The sequence below is a fragment of the Macaca nemestrina genome, chromosome X (assembly GCF_043159975.1).
Source record: "Macaca nemestrina isolate mMacNem1 chromosome X, mMacNem.hap1, whole genome shotgun sequence".
NCBI classification, from domain to species: domain Eukaryota; kingdom Metazoa; phylum Chordata; class Mammalia; order Primates; family Cercopithecidae; genus Macaca; species Macaca nemestrina.
The window spans coordinates 157,204,770-157,226,143 of NC_092145.1; the positions used below are offsets into that span (position 1 = coordinate 157,204,770).

At 44.7% G+C, this 21,374-nt stretch overlaps 1 protein-coding gene across 1 annotated transcript in view; it reads left to right on the plus strand.

The window, feature by feature from the left end:
• Positions 1-21,374, plus strand: part of LOC105478074 (protein kinase cAMP-dependent X-linked catalytic subunit) — a 122,325-nt gene that overhangs the window by 50,799 nt on the left and 50,152 nt on the right. The window contains 1 exon segment of the mRNA XM_011735046.3: positions 10,373-10,636. Within this exon segment, the coding sequence (XP_011733348.2) occupies positions 10,373-10,636 (264 nt within the window).

The following is a 21,374-nucleotide window of genomic DNA, read 5'->3' on the forward strand; positions in this document are numbered from 1 at the left end:
GTGAGCTGAGATTGTGTCGCTGCACTTTATCCTGGGCAACAGAGTAAGACTCTGTCTCAGAAAAAAAAAAAAAAAAAAAAAAGCATGGTTTAGTGGCATGGAGCACATTCATGTTTCAATGCAACTGCCCCCCATCCCCATCCATCTCCAGAACTCCTTTTCATCTTCCCCAGCTGAAACTCTGTCCTCATGAGACACGCCCTAGTGCCCCTCCCTCCAGCCCCGCCCTGGCAACCTCCCTTGTACTCTCTGCTCTGTGAATTTGGTGATCTAGGAACCTTATATAGGCAGAATCCTACAGCGTTTGTCCTTTTGTGGCTGGCTTCTTTCAGTTACCGTAATGTCCTTCAGATTCCCCCATCCTGTAGAAAGGAATTTCCCTGCTTTCTAAGCCTGGGTAGTAGCCCATCGTGTAGAGGATACAGCATGTTGTGTTTATCCATTCATTCATCCATGGACACTGGGGTGCCTTCCACCTCTTGGCTGTAGTGAATAATGCTGCTCTGAACACCATTCCGCAAATATCTGTTCCATTGCCTGCTTTCAGCTGCTTGGATACATTGTTTTAATTTTGTTGTTGTTTGAGATGGAGTCTCCCTCTGTCACCCAGGATGGAGGGCAGCGGTGCAATCTTGGGTCACTGCAACCTCTGCCTCCTGGATTCAAGCGATTCTTCCACCTCAGCCTCCTAACTAGCTGCGATTACAGGCATGTACCACCACCCCCAGCTAATTTTGTATTTTTAGTAAATACAGGTTTTCGCCTAGCTGACCGGACGGATCTGGAATTTCTGACCTCAGGTGATCTACCCGCCTGGGCCTCCCAAAGTGCTGGGATTACAGGCGTGAGCCACCACCCGGGCCCCTCAAATATATTTTTAGTATTATAATTAGATGCCTTTCCCACTGATGCAGGGCGCCTGTGCAGTGTTTTTAGTTATGTATTTTTCTTGAGGCTTGCCTCAAGTTTTCCTTTCTTCCACTCACCCTCCCTCATTGCCAGGTAACTATTTGACAGCCTAGTGTGGATCCTTCTGTACTTTTCTTTGTGTTAAAAAAGCCCCCTCACACACACGCACACACACATGTGCACATGCACACACACATATATGCATGCATGCACACACGCACACGTGCCCCATGCAGTTTTGGCCTCCTGCCACTAGAGTATGCATCATTTTTGTCTCTTGTTTTCTTGGAGATCCCTCTGGGGTATTTTGAGGAAGAGAAGTTGTAGTATTATTGTTGTTGTTGATTTTTAGACATTCAGGGGCACACGTGGATGTTTGGTACATGGGTGTATCGTGTCATGGTGAGCTTTGGGCTTCTAGTGTACCCCTTACCCAAATAATGAACATTGTACCCGATAGGTAATTTCTCGGCCCTCAACCCCTTCCCAACGTTTCCCTTTTGGGAGTCCCCGTATCTGTTATTTCCATTTCTATGTCCATGTGGACCCACTGTTGAGTTCTCACTTTTGAGCGAGACTATGTGGTATTTGACTTTGTGTCTCAGTTATTTTACTTAGGATAGTGGTTTCCAGTTCCATCCCTGTCGTTGCAAAAGACATGATATTATTTTTGATGGTGATGTTGATATACTACATTTTCTGTGGCTTTTATATACTAAATTTTCTTTATCCAGTCATCTATTGGAATGGCGGTTATAAAAACTCAAAAAAATCCAGGCATGGTGGCCCACGCCTATAATCCCAGCACTTTGAGAGACCCAGGCAGGAGGATCGCTTGAGCCCAGGAGTTTTAGACCAGCCTGGGCAATATAGCGAGACCCTGTCTCTACAAAAAGCTCAAAGAAATAACGAGGGATGGTGTTGCATGCCTGTAGTCACAGGTCTTCAGGAGGCTGAGGTGGGAGAATTGCTGGAGCTCAGGAGTTGAAGGCTGCAGTGACCTATGATCGCACCGCCACACTCCATCCTGTGCAACAACAGAGTGAGACCCTATCCAGGAAAAAAACAAAACAGTAAGAAAACAACAGATGGTGTGGAAGTGGAGGAAAGGGGCCGTGGATGTGCTGCTGGTGCGGAGGAGGCCTTCCAGTGCATGCGGCAGGGGGGTGACCTCACTTTCTCGTCGAGAGGAGCTCAGCTGTGCAAGGCAGAGTTGCAGAGGATGGGAGGGTGGATGTGACCCTAGGAGCAAGGCTGTGTGCCTGTGGGCACGCACTTCCTGGTGACGTTTCCTTGGACCCCGCAGTGGGAAACAGGAGCGCCTCTGCCCTCTCATTCCTCTTGCTCTGTATTTGCATTCGCTGTCTTGCTGGTCTCCAGATTCCCAAGCGCTGCTGCCAACCCAAGCCTTCAGCCTGCCAAGCTACACGTGTGTGCCCACTTCACCACCCTCTGAGCCTTCTGCTCAGATGCCTCTCACCAAAAGTGAGTTCCTGCTCTTCCTCCTTGCCCCTCAGCCCTAGTCAGTTCCTCATCTGCACTTCCCCATTTCGGAAGTGTTCCTTCCAGCTCTTGGGGCTCACCTAGGAACCATTTTTTATTCCTTTTCTTTGACTGCATTCACTGTAATCCTGAGTCCTGCCCTTTTAATTTTTTTTTTTTTTTTTAAAAAAGAGATGTGGTCTTGCTCTCTCATCCAGGCTGGAGTGCAATGGTGCAGTCATGGCTCACTGCGTCCTTGACCTTCTGGGCTCAAGAGATCCCACCTCAGCCACCCAAGTAGCTGGGACCACACATGCGTACCACTATGTCCAGCTAATTAAATTTTTTTTTTTTTGTAGGGAGAGGATCTCACTGTGTTGCTCAGGCTGGTCTCAAACTCGTAGTTTCAAATGATTCTCCTGCCTTGGCCTCCTAAGTAGCTAGGATTACAGGTGCACACCACCATGCCTTGCCCCTTTCCAATTCTAAAACGCATCTCCAGAGCCCATCCACGTCAATGCTGTCTTCACAGAAGCCACCATAGCTTATCTAGATGCCCTCCCCCGCTCTCCATTGATTTCCCATCTCTGCTGGACTCACCCCTTCCTCCTGTATCAGCCCAAACCTAATGTGAAAATAGGCAGGGCGCGGTGGCTCATGCCTATAATCTCACCACTGTCAGAGGCTGAGGCGAGAGGATTGCTTGAGGCCAGGAGTTTGAGACCAACCTGGGCATCTTAGTGAGACCCCATCTCTAGTTTTTTTTTTTTTAAAGACAGGGCCTTTCTCTGTTGCCCAGGATGGAGTGCAGTGGTGCCATCGTAGTTCACTGCACCCTCATTCTCCTGGGCCCAAGTTATCCTCCCACTTCAGCCTCCCAGGTAGCTGGGACTACAGGCCTGCACCACCAAGCCTGGCTAATTTTTAAATTTTGGAGGTCTTGCTATGTTGCCCAGGCTGATCTTGAACTCCTGGGCACAAGTGATTCTGCTACCTCTGTCTCTCAAGTAGATAGGAGTATAGGTGCACATCACCATGACCACCTAACTTTTAATTTTTTTTTTTTTTTTTTTTGAGGCAGAGTTTCGCTCTGTCCCCCAGGCTGGAGTGTAGTGGTGTGATCTCGGCTCACTGCAAGCTCTGCCTCCCAGGTTCACGCCATTCTCCTGCCTCAGCCTCCCAAGTAGCTGGGACTACAGGCGCCCACCGCCACGCCTGGCTAATACTTTGTATTTTTAGTAGAGACGGGGTTTCACCGTGTTAGCCAGGATGGTCTCGATCTCCTGACCTCGTGATCCACCCACCTTGGCCTCCCAAAGTGCTGGGATTACAGGCATGAGCCACCACACCTGGCCCTAAATTTTAATTTTTTTGTAGAGATGTGATCTTGCTTTGTTGCCTAGGCTGGTCTTGAGCTCCTGGGCTCAAGTGATCTGCCACATTGGCCCCCCAAAGTTCCGGAATTACAGATGTGAGCCACTGCACCTGGCCTCCAGTTTTCTTTTATGTCCCTCCCCAGTCTTCCTTTGGCCTTCAGCTGTGGGGACAGAGATGCCCCCTGCCTCCTGGTCCCCACCTTCTACCTGGTCTTGCAAGACCCCCTCCAGCCATCCTTCCAAGTTTACTATGTAATGTCTGTTCCCCATCAAGCCTGCAAAGCTCATGACAGTCACAAGATCTGCCCTTCCTGAGGACATTATGTACTGAGGACATTGCTTGGCACATAAGGGGCCCTTGTGCAAAACATCTGGAAACCAGTAAAGAATGTGGCTGTTGAGTTACTGATTAATGTGTTGACGAATTCATTGATTCCTGAGGCTAGTACGTACAGTAAGGATTAGATCTTGAACGTGCTTCTCATATCCGTTGTGATAAACCCTCTTATCTTCTATTGCTTTTGAACTTTTATAGACGTGATGTCAGGGGCAGAGTCACACAGTTAACTGGAATCGTTGAACTGATGCATCGGTTTCTAATTTTCTAAACTCAGATTTGAAATCACCTGTGGTCACTAAACTCCGTCCCATTCCACAGTCCCTGCACATGATGACTTAAGTTTTGTAAATGTTTTTTGGAGATAGTAAAGGCAGTATCTCTTTCAACATTTTTGTCCCTTATCTTTAGTGATACCCAGCTCTGTACAAATTCTGTCCATGTAAGCAAAGTCTTTTTTTTTTCCCCAGATAAGGTCTCGCTCTGTCACTGAGGCTGGAGTGCAGAGGTTCAGTCATAGCTCACTGCAGCCTTCAACTCCTGGGCTCAGGCTGTCCTCCCACCTCAGCCTCTTGAGTACCTGGGACTACAGGCGTGCACAAACCACACCTGCCTTATCTTTTTAATTTTTTCCAGAGACAGAGTCTCCCTATGTTGCCCAGGCTAGTCTCAAACTCTTGGTCTCAAGTGATCCTCCTGCCTCAGCCTCCCAAAGTGCTGGGATTACAGGTGTGAGCCACCACACTTGTCTGCAAAGTCTTACTGATTTGAAGGAAGATTTGAAGGAAGGATGTCTCAGAGAACTTTTTTCTTCTTCTAATATTTACTTAATCTTACTGATTTGGGGAAGGGCAAGGGAATCCCAGTTTTCTAGATTTTTTTTCCTTATAGGAATATGTTCTTACTTGGCTACCTCTCTTTATAAACTTACTTCTTAAAGATGCTGAAGGGTGATCCCGCATTAGTGTATAGGCAAAAATGGTGTGTTCACTTCATATATACTGATTAGATGACTTTGTTAAATCTTGTAGTTTGTTGATGTTGATTTTACCGAGACACTTGTGGAACAACTATATTTTCATACAACCTTACACATCTCAGTAGTTTTCCCCACTCATGCAGTAACTTTTTCTCCCCTGCTTTCCCTCCTCCTCTCCTTACCTCTTCTCCACTCCCCTCCTCCCCTCTTCCCTTCCCTCCTCTTCTCATTTGATACAAAGCCCTAACTCTCTTCCTCTACAGATCATCCTACCCGTAGTTGAAATTGCAACTTCCCCTGCAAGCCAGGTGACCGAACCTGAGATCTTTGTATTGTCAGGGCTTGCATATTCTATATGCCTGCTAAATCCTGAAAGTTCTTTCATTCCTCCCTTCTAACCTACCCAAATCCTTCTAATCTCCCACTATGGTTAATTATCTCTGATGCTCCTAAAGGGTGACCTGCTGCTACATTGTGACAAGGTGATGCATTGTTCTTAAGAGGATCTGTGCAGATTATTATCCCAGAGTGGGGTGGATGGGGGAGGATACAGGATATATCCAAAGAATGTGTTGCAAACTAATTGACAGGAGAGAGAGAGGGAGAGAGAGAGTGTTTTGTGTGTGTGTGTGTGTGTGTGTGTGTGTGTGTGTGTGTGTAGGCATGCATCCATCTTTTTCTTGCATACTTGAGCCGTAGGGAAATAGAGCCATATATATTCTCTTCAACCAAATTAACAGTTGTAGACAGTGGTCTTGCTGTTGCTTTGACCATTTATGGTATTTTCAAGAGCTCAGTGTTACCCCCAGATCTTCAGTATCACACCTTGGCTGGTCAGTTGTAGCTACATTTTCCTTCCACCTTGTGCCCTGAAGAAATTTAGAAAGTCACCAGCTGACACACAAGTTTATTGTAAAAGTTCACTAGTACCATAGTATTTGGACCTTGGAAAATATTTCACCACCAGAATAGTGAAATCGTGGTTGTCTTCTAAGCTCATCCACAAAAATACAGTTTGACTGTCATGCATTTGAGATACCGTGCACTTAATCATGAAATATTACTGAGAGGAACACTCTTGCCCAACAGTGGTGCAAAGCAGAAAAATAGGGCATTTAGCTAGGAGAAAATGACTCGAGATGTCAGCGATAAGATGGAAAGAATGTGGGTATGTGGCAGGTCTTTTACAACTCCAACAGATTGCTCTAGAAAACAGTCACTACATACCAAAATTAGCCAGTCACGATGGCATGCGCCTGTAATCCCAGCTACTCGGGAGGCTGAGGCAGGAGAATCACTTGAACCCGGAGACGGAGGTTGCAGTGAGCCAAAATTGTGCTATTGCACTCCAAGCCTGGGCGACAGAGCAAGACTCTGTCTCAAAAAACAACAACAACAACAAAAAACCGCTCCATCACAATACTTCTCCCTCCTCATGTACTCTCCCTGCTTCCCTTTATGCCTCAAGACCACACATTTTGAACTTGCTGAGCTGTAGGAAGTGAATGGAGAGGTGGGCCACAGGTGCACAGCCTTTAGTAACTGAGGAAAAAGAAAAAAGAAATTTCTAACCCTGGCTTCCTGAGCTCCCTTCAGCAACCCAGCTGCTAAGGGGCAGGAATCCAGCAGCAAGGTGGAGAGAGGAAGGCATTCCTACAACCTGTATTTGTGGGTCCTCCACACTCCAGCGTCATTAGTCCCCCAACTCCAGCATTGTTGTGGAATCTGCAAATTTAAAAGTGCATTAGGTAAGAGCGTTTTTTATAAGAGGCCTATATTTTTGCTAATACATAAAAACATTGTGATTAGTCAAATAAATGTTCGTTTAAAACTCACAGTAGCATGTTGTCTATTTTTTTTCCTTTTAGAAATGGGGTCTCGCTCCGTCACCCAGGTTGGAGTGCAGTGGTGTGATCATAGCTCACTGCAGCCTCTAATTCCTGGGCTCAAGGGATCCTCCCACCTCAGCCTCCTGAATTGCTTGGATGCCACCATGCCTGGCTGATTCTTTTATTGTAGAGATGGGATCTTGCTGTGTTGCTCATGCTGCTTTCGAACCCCTGGCCTCAAGTGATCCTCCTGCCTCGGCTTCCCAAAGTGCTGGGATGACGGGCATTGAGCCTCCGTGCCCAGCCTATGATTTTTCTTAGCATCAATCTCTGTGTCATTGCAAGCTCTCTCACATGTCCTTGCTCATTCTCCATTGTTTTGGTGGAATGGCCCGTACTAGCAGACAAGACCATCCGGTCGACCTTGAGCGTCCTTCCCTGTCCTCAGGGAGGGTTTCCTGGGCATCATTTTGTTTTCTTTGTACACCAGCGGGTGAGCTCATTAGAATGAGCTTGCAGGGGAGCATCTGTGATAGCATCATGATCAGATGAGACATAACTGGCACGGGTCCTGGTTATGGTTGAGGACCTTTATGCTCCTGATTCTACTGGGTGCCTTCTACTGGTGAAGGCTCATGTGCTCATGGAAACACGGGCATGCTGGTGTCTTCTGAGTCCTCTCCAAAAACAAAGCCCAGGTCAGGTACAGTGGCTCACGTTTGTAATCCCAGCACTTTGGGAGGACGAGGCAGGAGGATTGCTTGAGCCCTGGAGTTCAAGACCAGCCTGGGCAACACAGTGAGACCCCGTCTCTAAAAAATAATAGTAATAAAAATTAGCCAGGCATGGTGGCATGCACCTGTAGTCCTAGCTACTTGGGAGGTTGAGGTGGGAGGATTGCTTGAGCCCGGGAAGTTGAGGCTGCATGAGCCATGACTGTACCACTGCACTCCAGCCTGGGCAACTAGAGCAAAACTCTGTCTCAAAAACAAACAAACAAAAATCCCAAAACCCTTAGTTCCAAATCTTGCCTCATTCCCCATCCTCCCCCATCTTTAGGTGAAAGCGTTCTTTCATTATCAGTGCATATCTCTCCAAACTGTATTTATATTTGCGCTGAGATGTTGAATGCACAGACGCACCTCAGTATCTTCTGTTCCTTCTTTCATCCCTACCGCCACCTTCCTTAATTTCTCATTGCTGCGTTTTCTTCCATTAATCAACACCTTTGTAAGGAGAAGAACCTCAGGCAAGCTCCCACAAGCAAGTGCTTCGAAAGACTTCATTTGGGGCTTTTTAAAAGGGCTACTTTTTCCCAGCAGGTTTGGGATGCAGTCTGCTAGTTTATTGTTAATTCTCAGGCTTAATGATAGTTCCAGATTACTGAATCAGGTGTGATCTCTGAAGATGTGTGTGTGGTAGTTAGTTAGCGCTGCCATAACAAAGTAGCATAGACGGGGTAGATTAAACACTGATTTATTGTTTTATAATTCTCGAAGCTAGAATTTTGAGAAGAACGTGTTAACAGGGCCAGTGCCTCCTGAGCCCTCTCTCATACACTTCTAGACGCCGTCTTCTCTCTGTGTCCTCACGTGGTTGTCCCTCTGTGCATGTCTGTGTCCTCATCTCCTCTTCTTTGGACTCCAGTCCTGTTGGAATTGGGCCCATTCTAGTGACCACATTTTACCTTAATCACCTGTTTATATGCCCTGTCTCCAAATACAGTCACATTCTGAGGTCCTGAGAATTTGGACTTCAACATGTGGATATTGGGAGGACACAGTTCAGCCCATAGCACACTGTTGGCTGGTTTATTATGAGACCGTGATATTTACTCTTCATTCATCCCAAGACAGTGAGAACTTTACCCATGTCCCAGGATACACATATGTTAACCTCTGCTGTTGTCTGAATGCATCCCTTCCAAATTCATATACTGAGACAGTAACCCCCAGAGCTATGGAATTAAAAGGTGGAGCGTTGGGGGAAGCGATTAGATCGTGAGGGTGAAGCCACTGAACGGGACCAGTGCCCTCGGTGAAGGGGTCCGAGGGAGCCTGTTTCCCCATTTTCCCCTGGGTCCGTGGGAGGACACAGCGACAAGGGCCCTTCCCTCAGGAATGAGCCCTTACCACGCAGTTCATCAGCAGGCGCCCTGACCTCGGACGTCCAGCCTTCAGAACTGAGGGGAATACGTTGTTCTTATTTGTAAGGCCCCTTAGTATATGGTGTTTTTGTGATAGCAGCCAGAATGGAGTAAGACAACATCTATGTAACATCTGTGGAACTTGTACTTTAATATCCATCTATATGCTTCTCCCAATATCTGATTATACACCTCTTAACATCTACACACGTCTTAGCATCTACCTATACTGATGGATTACACCTTTCTATATGCAGACCTTAGCACCTGTCTATACCCAGAGTCACATCTACACACACGCAGATCCTAACATCTGTCTGTACGCACACCTTAGCATCTATCACATATGTTAGCATCTATCTACACCTACATATTAACATCTACCTCCACCCATATCCTAATCTGTCTACACCCACAGAGCAACACCAGTCTACATCCGCCTCCGCCCATATCCTAACGTCTCTCTATACCTCTGTTAATATCTATCGACGTTCATAGTCTAATATCGGTCTTTATGTGTATATTAACATCTGTCTACACCCATATCCTAGCATCCACCTACACCCATATTATAACATCTGTCTCTTCCTATATGTTAACATCTCCCTACACCCATCTTCCAACATCTATGTCCATATATGAACCTCTGTCTACACCCGTATCCTAACATCCATCTACACCCATACTGTAACATCTATACATATAGATACCATCTGTCTTCACTTATATTGTAACATTGATCTCTATCCATATTCTAACATCTGCCTACACCCATATCCTAACATCTGTACCTACATATTAACACCTGTCTACACCCGTATTCCAACATTTCTCTATATCCATGTTGTAATATCTGTGTACATCCATATCCTAACATCTATCTATAACTACATATTAGCATATTTCTACACCTATATGCTAACATATATCTATATCCATATTTAATACCATATGGTAACACTGTTTACACCCATATATCAGCCCCGATGTACACCATATCCTAACATCTGTCTCTAAGCACATCGTAACATCTGTGTGTATGTGCATTTGAATACCTATCTGTACCCATATGTTAGCATCCGTCTTTACCCATGTGCTGATATCTGTGTGCTCCATGTCCCGACATCTGTCCCTGGCTATTGCCATCTGTCTGTACACACATTTTGGCATCTAGCTGCATCTATACGCCAACACCTAGCTGACATCGTATCGCCGCCCTGCCCTGCCGGGGCCCTGAGCATGTGCTGACACCTAGCTGACGGCGTACCCCCTGCCTTGCCCTGGCAGGGCCCTGAGCGTGTGCTGTCCCCGCAGGTTCTGGACGTGGCATGACGAGCGCTTCCTCTACATGCTCATGGAGTATGTGCCGGGCGGGGAGCTCTTCAGCTACCTGCGCAACCGGGGGCGCTTCTCCAGCACCACAGGGCTCTTCTACTCTGCGGAGATCATCTGTGCCATCGAGTACCTGCACTCCAAGGAGATCGTCTACAGAGACTTGAAGCCGGAGAACATCCTGCTGGATAGGGATGGCCACATCAAGCTCACGGACTTTGGGTTCGCCAAGAAGCTGGTAGACAGGTAAGAGGAACGTGAGCTCAGACGGGATCTACGCTGCTTGGCAATGACAAAGATTGTGGTAGTTGTGGCAGGTCAGGCAGGGGAAGACTGGGAACCAGAGTGTAACTCTCATGTGTGGGAGACACTTGCAGCCAGGGATGAGAGAGCCAGGCTGAGCTGCAGCTCATTTTAAGTGGGCTGCCATTGCTGGCCAAGAGCCGGTGGGCAGGAAGTCGCTCTCCCTCACCCGCACCGTGGAGGAAATCGGAACACCACATTTCCACTGTTGACCCGAAATGATGAGGAAATAAGTCATATCCAAGTTTGAATTGCCCTGACTATAAAATAGATCTGCACCGAATAGGATACAATATCTCTTGAAATTAAATGCCAGGTGCCGTGGCTCACACCTGTAATCCCAGAGCTTTGGGATGCTGAGGTGGAAGAATCATTTGAGCCCAGGAGTTTGAGACCAGTCTGGACAACATAGCAAGACCCCATCTCTACAGAAATATATATATATATATATATAAAGTTGATTATGGTGGTGGATCTCTGTAGTCCCAGCTACTTGGGAGACTGATGTTGGAGGATCATTTGAGCCCCGGAAGTTGAGGCTGCAGTGAGCTGTGATCATACCACTGCACTCCAGCCTGGGTGAAAGAGCAAGATCCTGTCTCAAAAAAAACCAAAAAAATCCAAATTGCATATTCCACACACACCTGCTCACACACACACACACACTTACTTTTTTCTGGTATCTATATTTCTATTATGTATATATATATTTCCACTGTATATGTATATTAAGTAGAAATATATCTAACACTATATTATTTTATATAACATAGTATATTTTATGTACATATGATATAGTATTATATATGTATAGTATATATTATACTATAATATAGTATACTATGACTATGATAGTATTATATAGGTATACTATATATTATACTATATAATATATAACATTCCTGTGTCATATACATATTACTGTACTCTATATAGTACATATTGTACATATTGTATATTACACATACTATGTATTATATATAGTATATATTACTATACTATACTATGTATTATACTATATTATATAGTATACCTATATCATACTATATCATATGTATGATATTATATGTGTTTCTTTTCTGGAAACGCACTCACAGACACACCCCGAAACAACGTTTGAACAAACATCTGGGGACCCCACGGCCCAGCAGCAAATGAAACGAACCATCACATGTTGTCTCAACCAGTGTGGGCTGCACTAACATACGCTCATAGACTGGGCAGCCTCGACAGCAGACATCCATGGCTCACAGCTCTGGAGGCTGCAAGTCCGAGATCAAGATGCGACAGATTGTGCACCTGGAAGGAACCTGCTTCCTGGTTCATAGACGGCGCCTTCTTGCTGTGTCCTCACATGGTGGAAGGGGCGAGGGGGCTCTCTGGGGCCCCTTTTGTAAGGGCACTCATCCCATTCGTGAGACTCCACCTTCGTGATCTCATCATCTCCCAAAGGCCCCACCTCCTAACGCTATCACTTTGGTGATGATGATTTCAACATAGGAATTTTGGGGGGAACACACACATTCAGTTGATAATACATGTATATGTATTTTTTTCCATGATTGCATTCATTTAACCAGTCTGTCATGACAAAAGACCACACACTGGGCATTAAAGAATAGACCTTTTCCTCTCACTGTCATGGAGGCTGAGGCCTGAGATCCAGATGTGGGCAGGGCTGGTTCCTCCTGAGGCCTCTCTCCTTGGCTTGGAGATGCCGTCTTCTCCCTGTGTCCTCACAGGCTCGTCTCTCTGCGCATGTCTGTATCCTTGTCTCCTCTTCTTATGAGGACACCAGTCCTATTGGATCAGGACCCGCCCTAGTGACCTCATTTTACCTTAATGACCTCTTTAAAGACGCTCTTTCCCATATAGTCACATTCTGAAGTTCTGGGGGTTAGGACTGCAGCATATAAGCTTTAAGGGATACATTTCAGCCTGGAACAATTATATATAGGTATGTTTCCACACACACATACTCCATTGAGGAGAAAACAGTTATCCTTTTTTGTTTGTTTGTTTGTTTGTTTTTGAGATGGAGTCCCACTCTGTCGCCCAGGCTGGAGTGCAGTGGCGCGATCTCCGCTCACTGCAAGCTCCGCCTCCCGGGTTCACGCCATTCTCCTGCCTCAGCCTCCCGAGTAGCTGGGACTACAGGCGCCCGCCACAACGCCCGGCTAACTTTTTGTCTTTTTAGTAGAGATGGGGTTTCACCGTGTTAGCCAGGATGGCCTCGATCTCCTGACCTTGTGATCTGCCCGCCTTGGCCTCCCAAAGTGCTGGGATTACAGGGGTGAGCCACCACACCCGGCCCCAGAATGTAGTCTTTTATCTCTCACCCACCTCCCACCCTTTCCCCCAAGTCCTTAAAGTCCATTGTATGGTTCTTATGCCTCGGCGACCTCATAGCTTAGTTCCCAATGGATGTTTAATTTACATTTATAAAATCAACAGTCATAAAAAGTAAATTCACATGCCCAAGCTGCTGAAAAATCCTCAGAAAGATTGTTGGTAACTCCACTGAGTGTCGGTTTTTCAATTAGATTAAATTAATTAAGATAGAATTAGATAATGACATCAGTTCCTCGGTAGACAAGCTACATTTCAAATACCCAGGATGGCACATGGCTATCGGCTTCTGTCTTGGTCAGGCAAGCCTAGAAAATACATCTTATATGTCCATATTCTTTGATGTGGTGGGGTTGGGTAAGGTGATAATTACACTAATTATACTCTTAACATTGTAAAACCGTCTGCGTTTTTGAGAAACTTGATGTGGGGGCAGTTTTACACTAAATGACTCTCTCCTCTGGCGGCTTTTAGAAAAGGGCTCTCCTAGGGAAATTTTATGATGCATTTAAATTCAATCTGATTTCCCCCTGTGGTATTTCTTGTATTACATTTCCAAAAATAAGACGCATGGAAATTAGGTGCATTTTACATGGAATAGGAAAGACAGGATTTTTAAAAATACTGATTTACAGCATCCGTGCTGCCCTCTCTTGGCAGCACACGGTATATTAGTAAATTCGTTTAAAGTCATTTGCAAGTCTAATTCAAACAAACCAGAGATAAAATATTTCATATATTCACTTGCTTATAAGTTTGACAAACCATGTTACTGTCCAGTTAATTCATGATGTCTATTTAAATGGACGAAGATAGTTTCGTATATAACATGCAGCGATTATTGTACTTAATGAACATGTGAAAATCTTAGAAAATGCCTCATTACCATCTTGATAGATTGCTTTTGCAAAGAACTGCATCTTCCTCTGTATGGGTAGTGTAGCTTCTGGAAACTTTTTTTTTTGTGGGTACTCTTTTCTCCTTGTTTTTTTTGACCCTCTTTGTAACGAAGCATCTCTCTTCTGGCCCAACCCCAGGGAAATTGTGTGCATGGGGGCAGGTACATGGCCCTGCCTCTGATTCAGGATTCAAACAGTACATGTGCCTTTTGAATAAAACTTAAATTCACCACTGTATCGTAGACCACTACAGAATAGATGGAACTAAACAGGGAGGCCTCATCTTGAATAACCTTTTTTTTTTTTTTAAGACAGGGTCTTACTCTGTCACCCAGGCTGGAGTGCAGTGGTGGGATCTTGGCTCATGCAACCTCAGCCTCCTGGGCTCCAGCGATCCTCCCATTTCAGCCTCCCAAGTAGCTGGGATTACAGGCATGTACCACCACGCCTGGCTAATTTTTGTATTTTTAGTAGAGACCTGGTTGCACCACGTTGCCCAGGCTGGTCTTGGTCAGCTGGCCTCAAGTATCCACCTGCCTCGAACTTCCAAAGCATTGGGATTACAGGCGTGAACCACCGCGCCCGGCCTTGAATAACATTTTTGAACATATCCCGGAAAGAAGTACATTTCTCATTTTTCTCTTATAGCATGGGGTAAAAACATACTTAAGCATGTTGTAATGTATTCTATTCACGACACGAATTTCTTTCTTTGTTTTTTGTTTCTTTTTTGAGACAAGGTCTCACTGTGTCACCCAGGCTGGAGTGCAGTAGTGCGACCATGGCTCACCACAGCCTCGAACTCCCAGGCTCAAGCATTCCTCCTGTCTCTCAGCCTCCCAAGTAGCTGAGACTACAGGCTTGCATCACCATGCCTGGCTAATTTTTTGATTTTTTGTAGAGACAGGGTTTCACTATGTTACCAGGGCCGGTCTTGAACTCCTAAGCTGAAGCAATCCTCCAACCTTGGCCTCCCAAAGTTTTGGGATTACAGGCGGGAGCTATGGTACTTAGCCTCTCCCTCCCTTCCTTCCTTTCTCCCTCCCTCCCTTCCTTCCTCCCTTCTTCTCCCTCCCCTCCCATTCCCTCCAGTTCCTTCCCTTCCCCTCCTCTTCTCCCCTCCCCTCCCCTCCCCTCCCCTCCCCTCCCTTCCCCTCCCTCGCCTCCCTTCCCCTCCCTCCCCTCCCCCCTCCCCCCTCCTCTCCCCTCTCCTCCCCTCCCCTAGCAACCCTGTTAACTGAATGACTGTCCTACTTATTTTAAACCACTGCTCTTGGTGACTTGATTTCTGACTTTCCTAGGTTGTCAGTATGTTCAGATGGTTTTCTTTTGTGACTTGCGTTCACCAGGCTCTTGTTTTCTAACAGCAATATTATGTTTGTATTTTAAATATTTTGCACACATACTTTATATTATCTAGAGAGCTCCCCTAAAAGATTTGGTGGCAAACTAGAATTATTTCTGGTTTTATGAAATGCTCAAAATAAAATACTGATGTGTTTAATTTGATTTTATAATTCAGATGCATAACACAAGCATCCCTTACCTGAAATACTTCAGACCAGAATTGTTTTGGATTTTAGATTTTTTTCAGATTGTGGAATATTTGAATTACACTTACCTGTGAGCATCTCTAATTTGAAAATCTGAAATCCAGGATGCTCCAGTGAGCATTTCCTTTGAGCTGTGAGCCTCATGTCGGTGCTGGAAAAGTGTTGCCTTTTGGAGCATTTGGGATTTCAGATTTGGATTAAAGATGTTCGACCTTTGTACATCTGTCTTTAAACCATAACAGGTGGTATTCTTTCTTTGCAACAGCTCTTTTTTGTTTGTTTGTTTTTGGTGTTTTTTTATTTCTCTGTGACAGCTTTTTGTTCGTTTTTGTTTTTTTGTGTTTCTTTTGAGACAGGGTCTCACTATATTGGCCAGGATAGTCTTGAACTCCTGGCCTCAAGCAGTCCTCCCGCCTCGGCCTCCCAAAGTGCCAGGACAGTAGCCGTGAGCCACCATGCCAGGCGCAACAGCTCTGTCCTAGTTCTTCTGTTGTAGCATTTTAAATCCAGATGTTACATTGATTACTGTCCTCTGGATTTTTATTTCTAGCCTTATAGGGGTAATATTGAACCTAGTCTTTCAAAATTACTACTTACCCCTTTCACACACACACACACACACACACACACACACACACACACAGGAGTAGAGAGAGTAGTTCACGTTGAAACCTTATGGCCCCATCACCCAGCTTCGATTGTTATCAAAGCTTTGCCACTTTGTTTTTTTTTTTCCTTCGCCCATTTGTTTCTTGAGTTATTTTAAAGCAGGTGTACTTCATCCTATCTCTAACAGATAACTCCCTTTAAAAAAGAACTTCAGTGGCGTTATCACATCTGACAAAACTTTTTTTTTAAAAAAGCCCAGCCTGGGTAACATAGCAAGACCTCGTCTCTACAAAACATCAAAAACAAAAAAATTAGCCTTGCATAGGTTAAATCCAGCCCCCTGTGTGTCTGTTAATAAAGTTTTATTGGAACACAGTCACATTTTGGGGGCTTTTGAGCTACAGTACCAGAGTTGGATATTTGTAACAGAGACCCTGTGATTCACAAAGCCTAAAATATTTGCCATCTGGCTCCCTACACAAAATATTTGCCCACCCCTGAGCCAGGCCATTTGCTTTGTGAACTGGTTAAAATTGGCCAGGAGCTCTGTCTGTGCAGTGGAATATTATTGGCCATGAAAAGGAGTATAATTCTGACACATTCTACATGTTGATAAACCTTGAACACATGATATTGGATGAAATAAGCCAGACCAAAAAGGTCTCATATTGTGTGATTCTACTTGTAGGAGGGCCCTAGATTCTTTCAAATTATAGGGACAGAAAATAGAATGGTGGGTGCCAGGGGCTGGGGAGGTGCAGGGTAGGGGGAGATAACGTTTAATGAGGACGGAGTTTCTGTTTGGAATGATGAAGAAGTTCCAGCAGTGGATGGTGGGGAGGGTTGAACACCAAGGTCGACGGACTTCCCACCACTGAACTATACAATTAAAAATGCTTAAAATGGAAAATTCTATGCTATGTGTATTTTACAATTGAAAATTATACGTATAAAATCATAATTCTGTATATAATTATAAATAACTATATAATTGTAATATTTGGTTGCACATAATATATCCTACATTAAATTTATATATTTAAATGTATTTATCTCTTTATTACTAATGTAACACAACATATGTATATGTTAATTTATTAATATATTCACATTATAATTATATATTAAATAAATATAATGTAATTTTTAGTTAAAATAATCATTTAAAAATAAATCATTTAATCCAATTAAATATATAATAAACGGATACAATTTTATATTTAATATTACATGTTTAATTTTATAGTTATAAACATGACTACCAAATAATTATATATGCTCATAAATTATAAGTATATTTAGAAAATTATATGTAGCTATAATTATACATTATTATCCACAGTTTTATATATAATTTTATAAATATATTTTTTAAATTTAAATTTATATATTAGTATGTGTTACACATTTACTGTTTAGATTATAAGTTCAAATTTAAACATATAGATTTGTAAATACATAATTGTTTTATATATATTTCGTAACACCGGAAAAGTCTTTCTAGTTACTTGAGACGTTTTCCCTTAGTTTCTGACTTTGAGTATTTGACGGAAGCCAAGGAGGGCCTGAGATGTCGAGTCTATTTGCAGTCGTGTTGCTACTTTCCCTTGAACTTTGCTGTAGTTCATACTAGGAGGTGGGTATTACTGTGCCGAGGTTGGTCAGTGGTGTCTAGGAGCCATTGTCATGGAGGAAAGCCCTCCCAGCACCTGGGCTGGCTATTGGAAGCTGTCCCATGCTTGTAGACATGCACCTTCTCCCTTCATGGGCCTGAAATTCTCAACTGTTTGTTCCCATCAGACAGTTCTAGGAACTGTGATTGTGTCCCCATTAAAAAAAATGACAAAATCTTCCGTTTTTATGAAAAATCCCACACCCTGCTTTTTCATTGTAACCCCAGATCCTATAAGAAAATGCAATGTAGTATTTTCACTATGAGTACTGAGCTAATATCTATTTCCTGCATTACCAAACTCAGACAAAACACTGGCTCATACTTTTCTGATAAAAAGGAAAAAAATGCATTTGTATCTGTAATCAAGTGTAAAAGCTCTCATCAGCTGTCCTTCCTCCTGAGCCCCACCATGTCCCTGTTAGCTGAGTGACGTGCTCACCATGTCATAAAACCGTGAGGAGAGACAGAAAGTGAGGCTGGTGATGCCACCTGCTAGGACGTAAGAGGGACTGGACTGAAACTCAGCTTGGAGATGTCATCCATTTCTCTCTATTTTTTTTTTTTTTTTTTGAGACAGAGTCTCACTCTGTTGCCCAGGCTGGAGTGCAGTGGCACGATCTCGGCTGACTGCAACCTCTGCCACCCAGGTTCAAGCAATTCTCCTGCCCCAACCTCCTGAGTAGCTGGGATTACAGGTGCCTGCCACCGTGCCCAGCTAAGTTTTGTAGTTTTTAGTAGAGATGGAGTTTCACCATCTTGCCCAGGCTGGTCTTGAACTCCTGACCTCGTGATCCACTTGCCTCGGCCTCCCAAAGTGTTAGGATTACAGGCATGAACCACCATGCCCGACCTCTTTTTCTCTTTTTACTGTGGTAAAATACGCTTAAAATGTACCATCATAACCATCTTTATTAACATTTTTAATGTTTCAGAACAGGGTCTTTCTCTGTCAGCCAAGCTGGAGTGCAGTGGTGTGATCACGGCTCACTGTAGTTTCCAACTCCTAGGCTGAAGCAATCCTCCTCTCTCAGCCTCCTGAGTACCTGAGACTAGAGGTGTGAGCCACGATGCCTGGCTAATTTTTAAATATTTTTGTACAGATAGGGTCTGGCTATGTTGCCTAGGCTGGTCTGGAACCCTGAGGCTCAAGTGATACTCCCACCTTGGCCTCCCAAAGCGTTGAGATTACAGGCATGAGCCACTGTAGCCAGCCCATTTGAACCATCTTGCCGTGCACAATTCAGTGGCATCTATTGCATTTACCGTGTCGTGCAACCATCACCTCTCTCTAGTTCCAGAACATTTCGTCATCCCAAAAGAGAACCTGTACCTGTTAAGCAATTATTCCCCATCCTAAGCCAGGATGATCTCTTCTTAACTTGACTGCAGCTACAAAGATCCTGTTTGCACATGAGGTCCCACTCACAAATACTGGGGTTTAGGACTTTGGGGGATGCACAGTCCAACCAGTGCAGGTATGGTGGAAGGCGTGGGCATTCAGAACACAGGAGTCATTGGATATCTATACTTTACAGAGAATCCTATCCTTAGCTCTGTTTCTGCTTCGTTAACGTGGCCTCCTCCCTCCCCTCCCCCTGGCCATAGTGAAACTAAGAACAGTGAGAAAACAGAACAGCAGGTGTCACCTTCCTTCTACCCAAAAGGCAGGTGAGCAAAAGGAGACAGGAACAGGGAAGTGGATAATTCACTGCCCAGACCAGTGGTGTCGACATAACACTCAGACTGTCTCATCTCATACTCACGCAGTCGACATCTCTCCATAGCAGCGTATGTCTCTTTGTACATCTAGTGAGGCATTGGGGTTTTTGCAGGAAGGAGTGACTCTAATGGGGCCAAAGTCTTTCTGAGGCAAGTCAGAACCTGGAAACTTATACAGCCTTAGGTGTGTGTCCTTTCCCTAACACAGAGCCAAAAAGAATCTCATCTTTCAAAAGGTAAGTGGAGAAGTTGCAGCTAATGCCGGTAGCATGACCTGTGGCCTCTACCTGGGCTTCATATCAGCTAAGATCTAGGCTTTTAGCTACTTTCAGGCCACTTTGGATGGGCTAGCAAGGTGGAAATACAAAACTAGCAGGCCAATAAGTCACTCGTCTTGCAGAATGATAGAAGTGTCGTGCGTCGAAGCAGCCGGGGTGTACTTGGAATTGATTCAACTGCTGGGCAGGGCAGGGCAGGGGAGAGCATGTTTCTGAAATAGTGTGCATTGTACTTTCCATTTGTAGACTTAATTCTAATGAGTGAGAAGCACTTAACAGGACCACATGGTGATCTCTGTTCCATAGTTAGATCTAACCTGCAGATAGAGAGTAAGTCCCTTCCACATTCTTCTGTGGGAAGAGGACTCAATTTCTCTCCTTGTCTTCTTTCCTGGTTTTCTGACTTACATCTGCTAGATCCTGCAGTATTTTTTTTTTTTTTTTGAGACAGTGTCTTGCTCTGTTGCCCAGGCTGGGGTACAGTGGCACTATCATGCTCCCTGCAGCCTTGACCCCCTGGGCTCAAGTGATCCTCCCATCTCAGCCTCCTGACTAGCTGAGACTACAGGTGCACTTTAGCACACCTGGCTTTTTTTTTTTGTAAAGGAGTGGTCTTGCTATGTTGCCCAAGCTGGTCTGAAACTCCTAGCCTCAGGCAATCCTCCTGCCTCAACCTCCCAAAGTACTAGGATTACAGTTGTAAACTACCATGCCTGACCTTGTGGTACTTTGATTTCATGGATGGCTGACAGAATTTGAAATTTGGATGGCAGCCAGTTTGTTGTTATCCCGAGGGCTTACAGATTAATGTGGAAAAGTCTGTTGTCTGGAAAGAGGTGGGGTAGAGAGGTGTGGTGGGGAAGGGAAGGAGAGATACCAGTAACAACATTTTGGGTGGGTTCCTGCAAGCAGGAAGCTGAGGAGCTGAAGCCAAGATACATGCCCACACCACTGTAAACAGGGCGGACTCAGGCAACATGTGCTGGGTGTAAAATAGGCTTTACACATGCTTGATACATTGTGCAAAGAACTTGAGAGTGGATAAACATGTACATTACCAGACTCTGTGGAACTTATTTTTTGTTCTCTTTACATTCAACTTACAAAAAGTTTCTTCTTTTATTGATTTGACTGGTGGAAGGGAAGGGTCTTTTGCAAAGCATCTATATATTTTTTCCCTCCGAAGGTGTTCTTCTTCCTGCCTGTCTACAGACAGGCTCCACACACCAAGGCAGCCCTTGGCAGGAAGGGTGGATGTGGCTTGGAAGTGTGCTACGGGTCTGAATTGCTGAAAGCCCGAAGCGACATTCTACCCAGCAGTAGAGCACCAATGGAGTGTGGCCCAGACACGGCCCCCTCTCTGGGATTACTGATGCTCAGTTCCTTTCCAGCCCATGAGTCTTCCAGCTTCTGCTGCGGTCCTTGTTATCTTTCCCTGACTTTGTTTAGCAGATGCTTCTGTAACCAAAATGCAGGTTCAGCCGCTCGCCGTTTGCAGAGTGCAATTAGCAAGGGCGAGGTCCGGTATAAAGAAAGTGATTTTTTATTCCAGAGCTTTCTTAGGGGAAGAAGTACAGGCTTCCTGCTTGAGGCCACCAC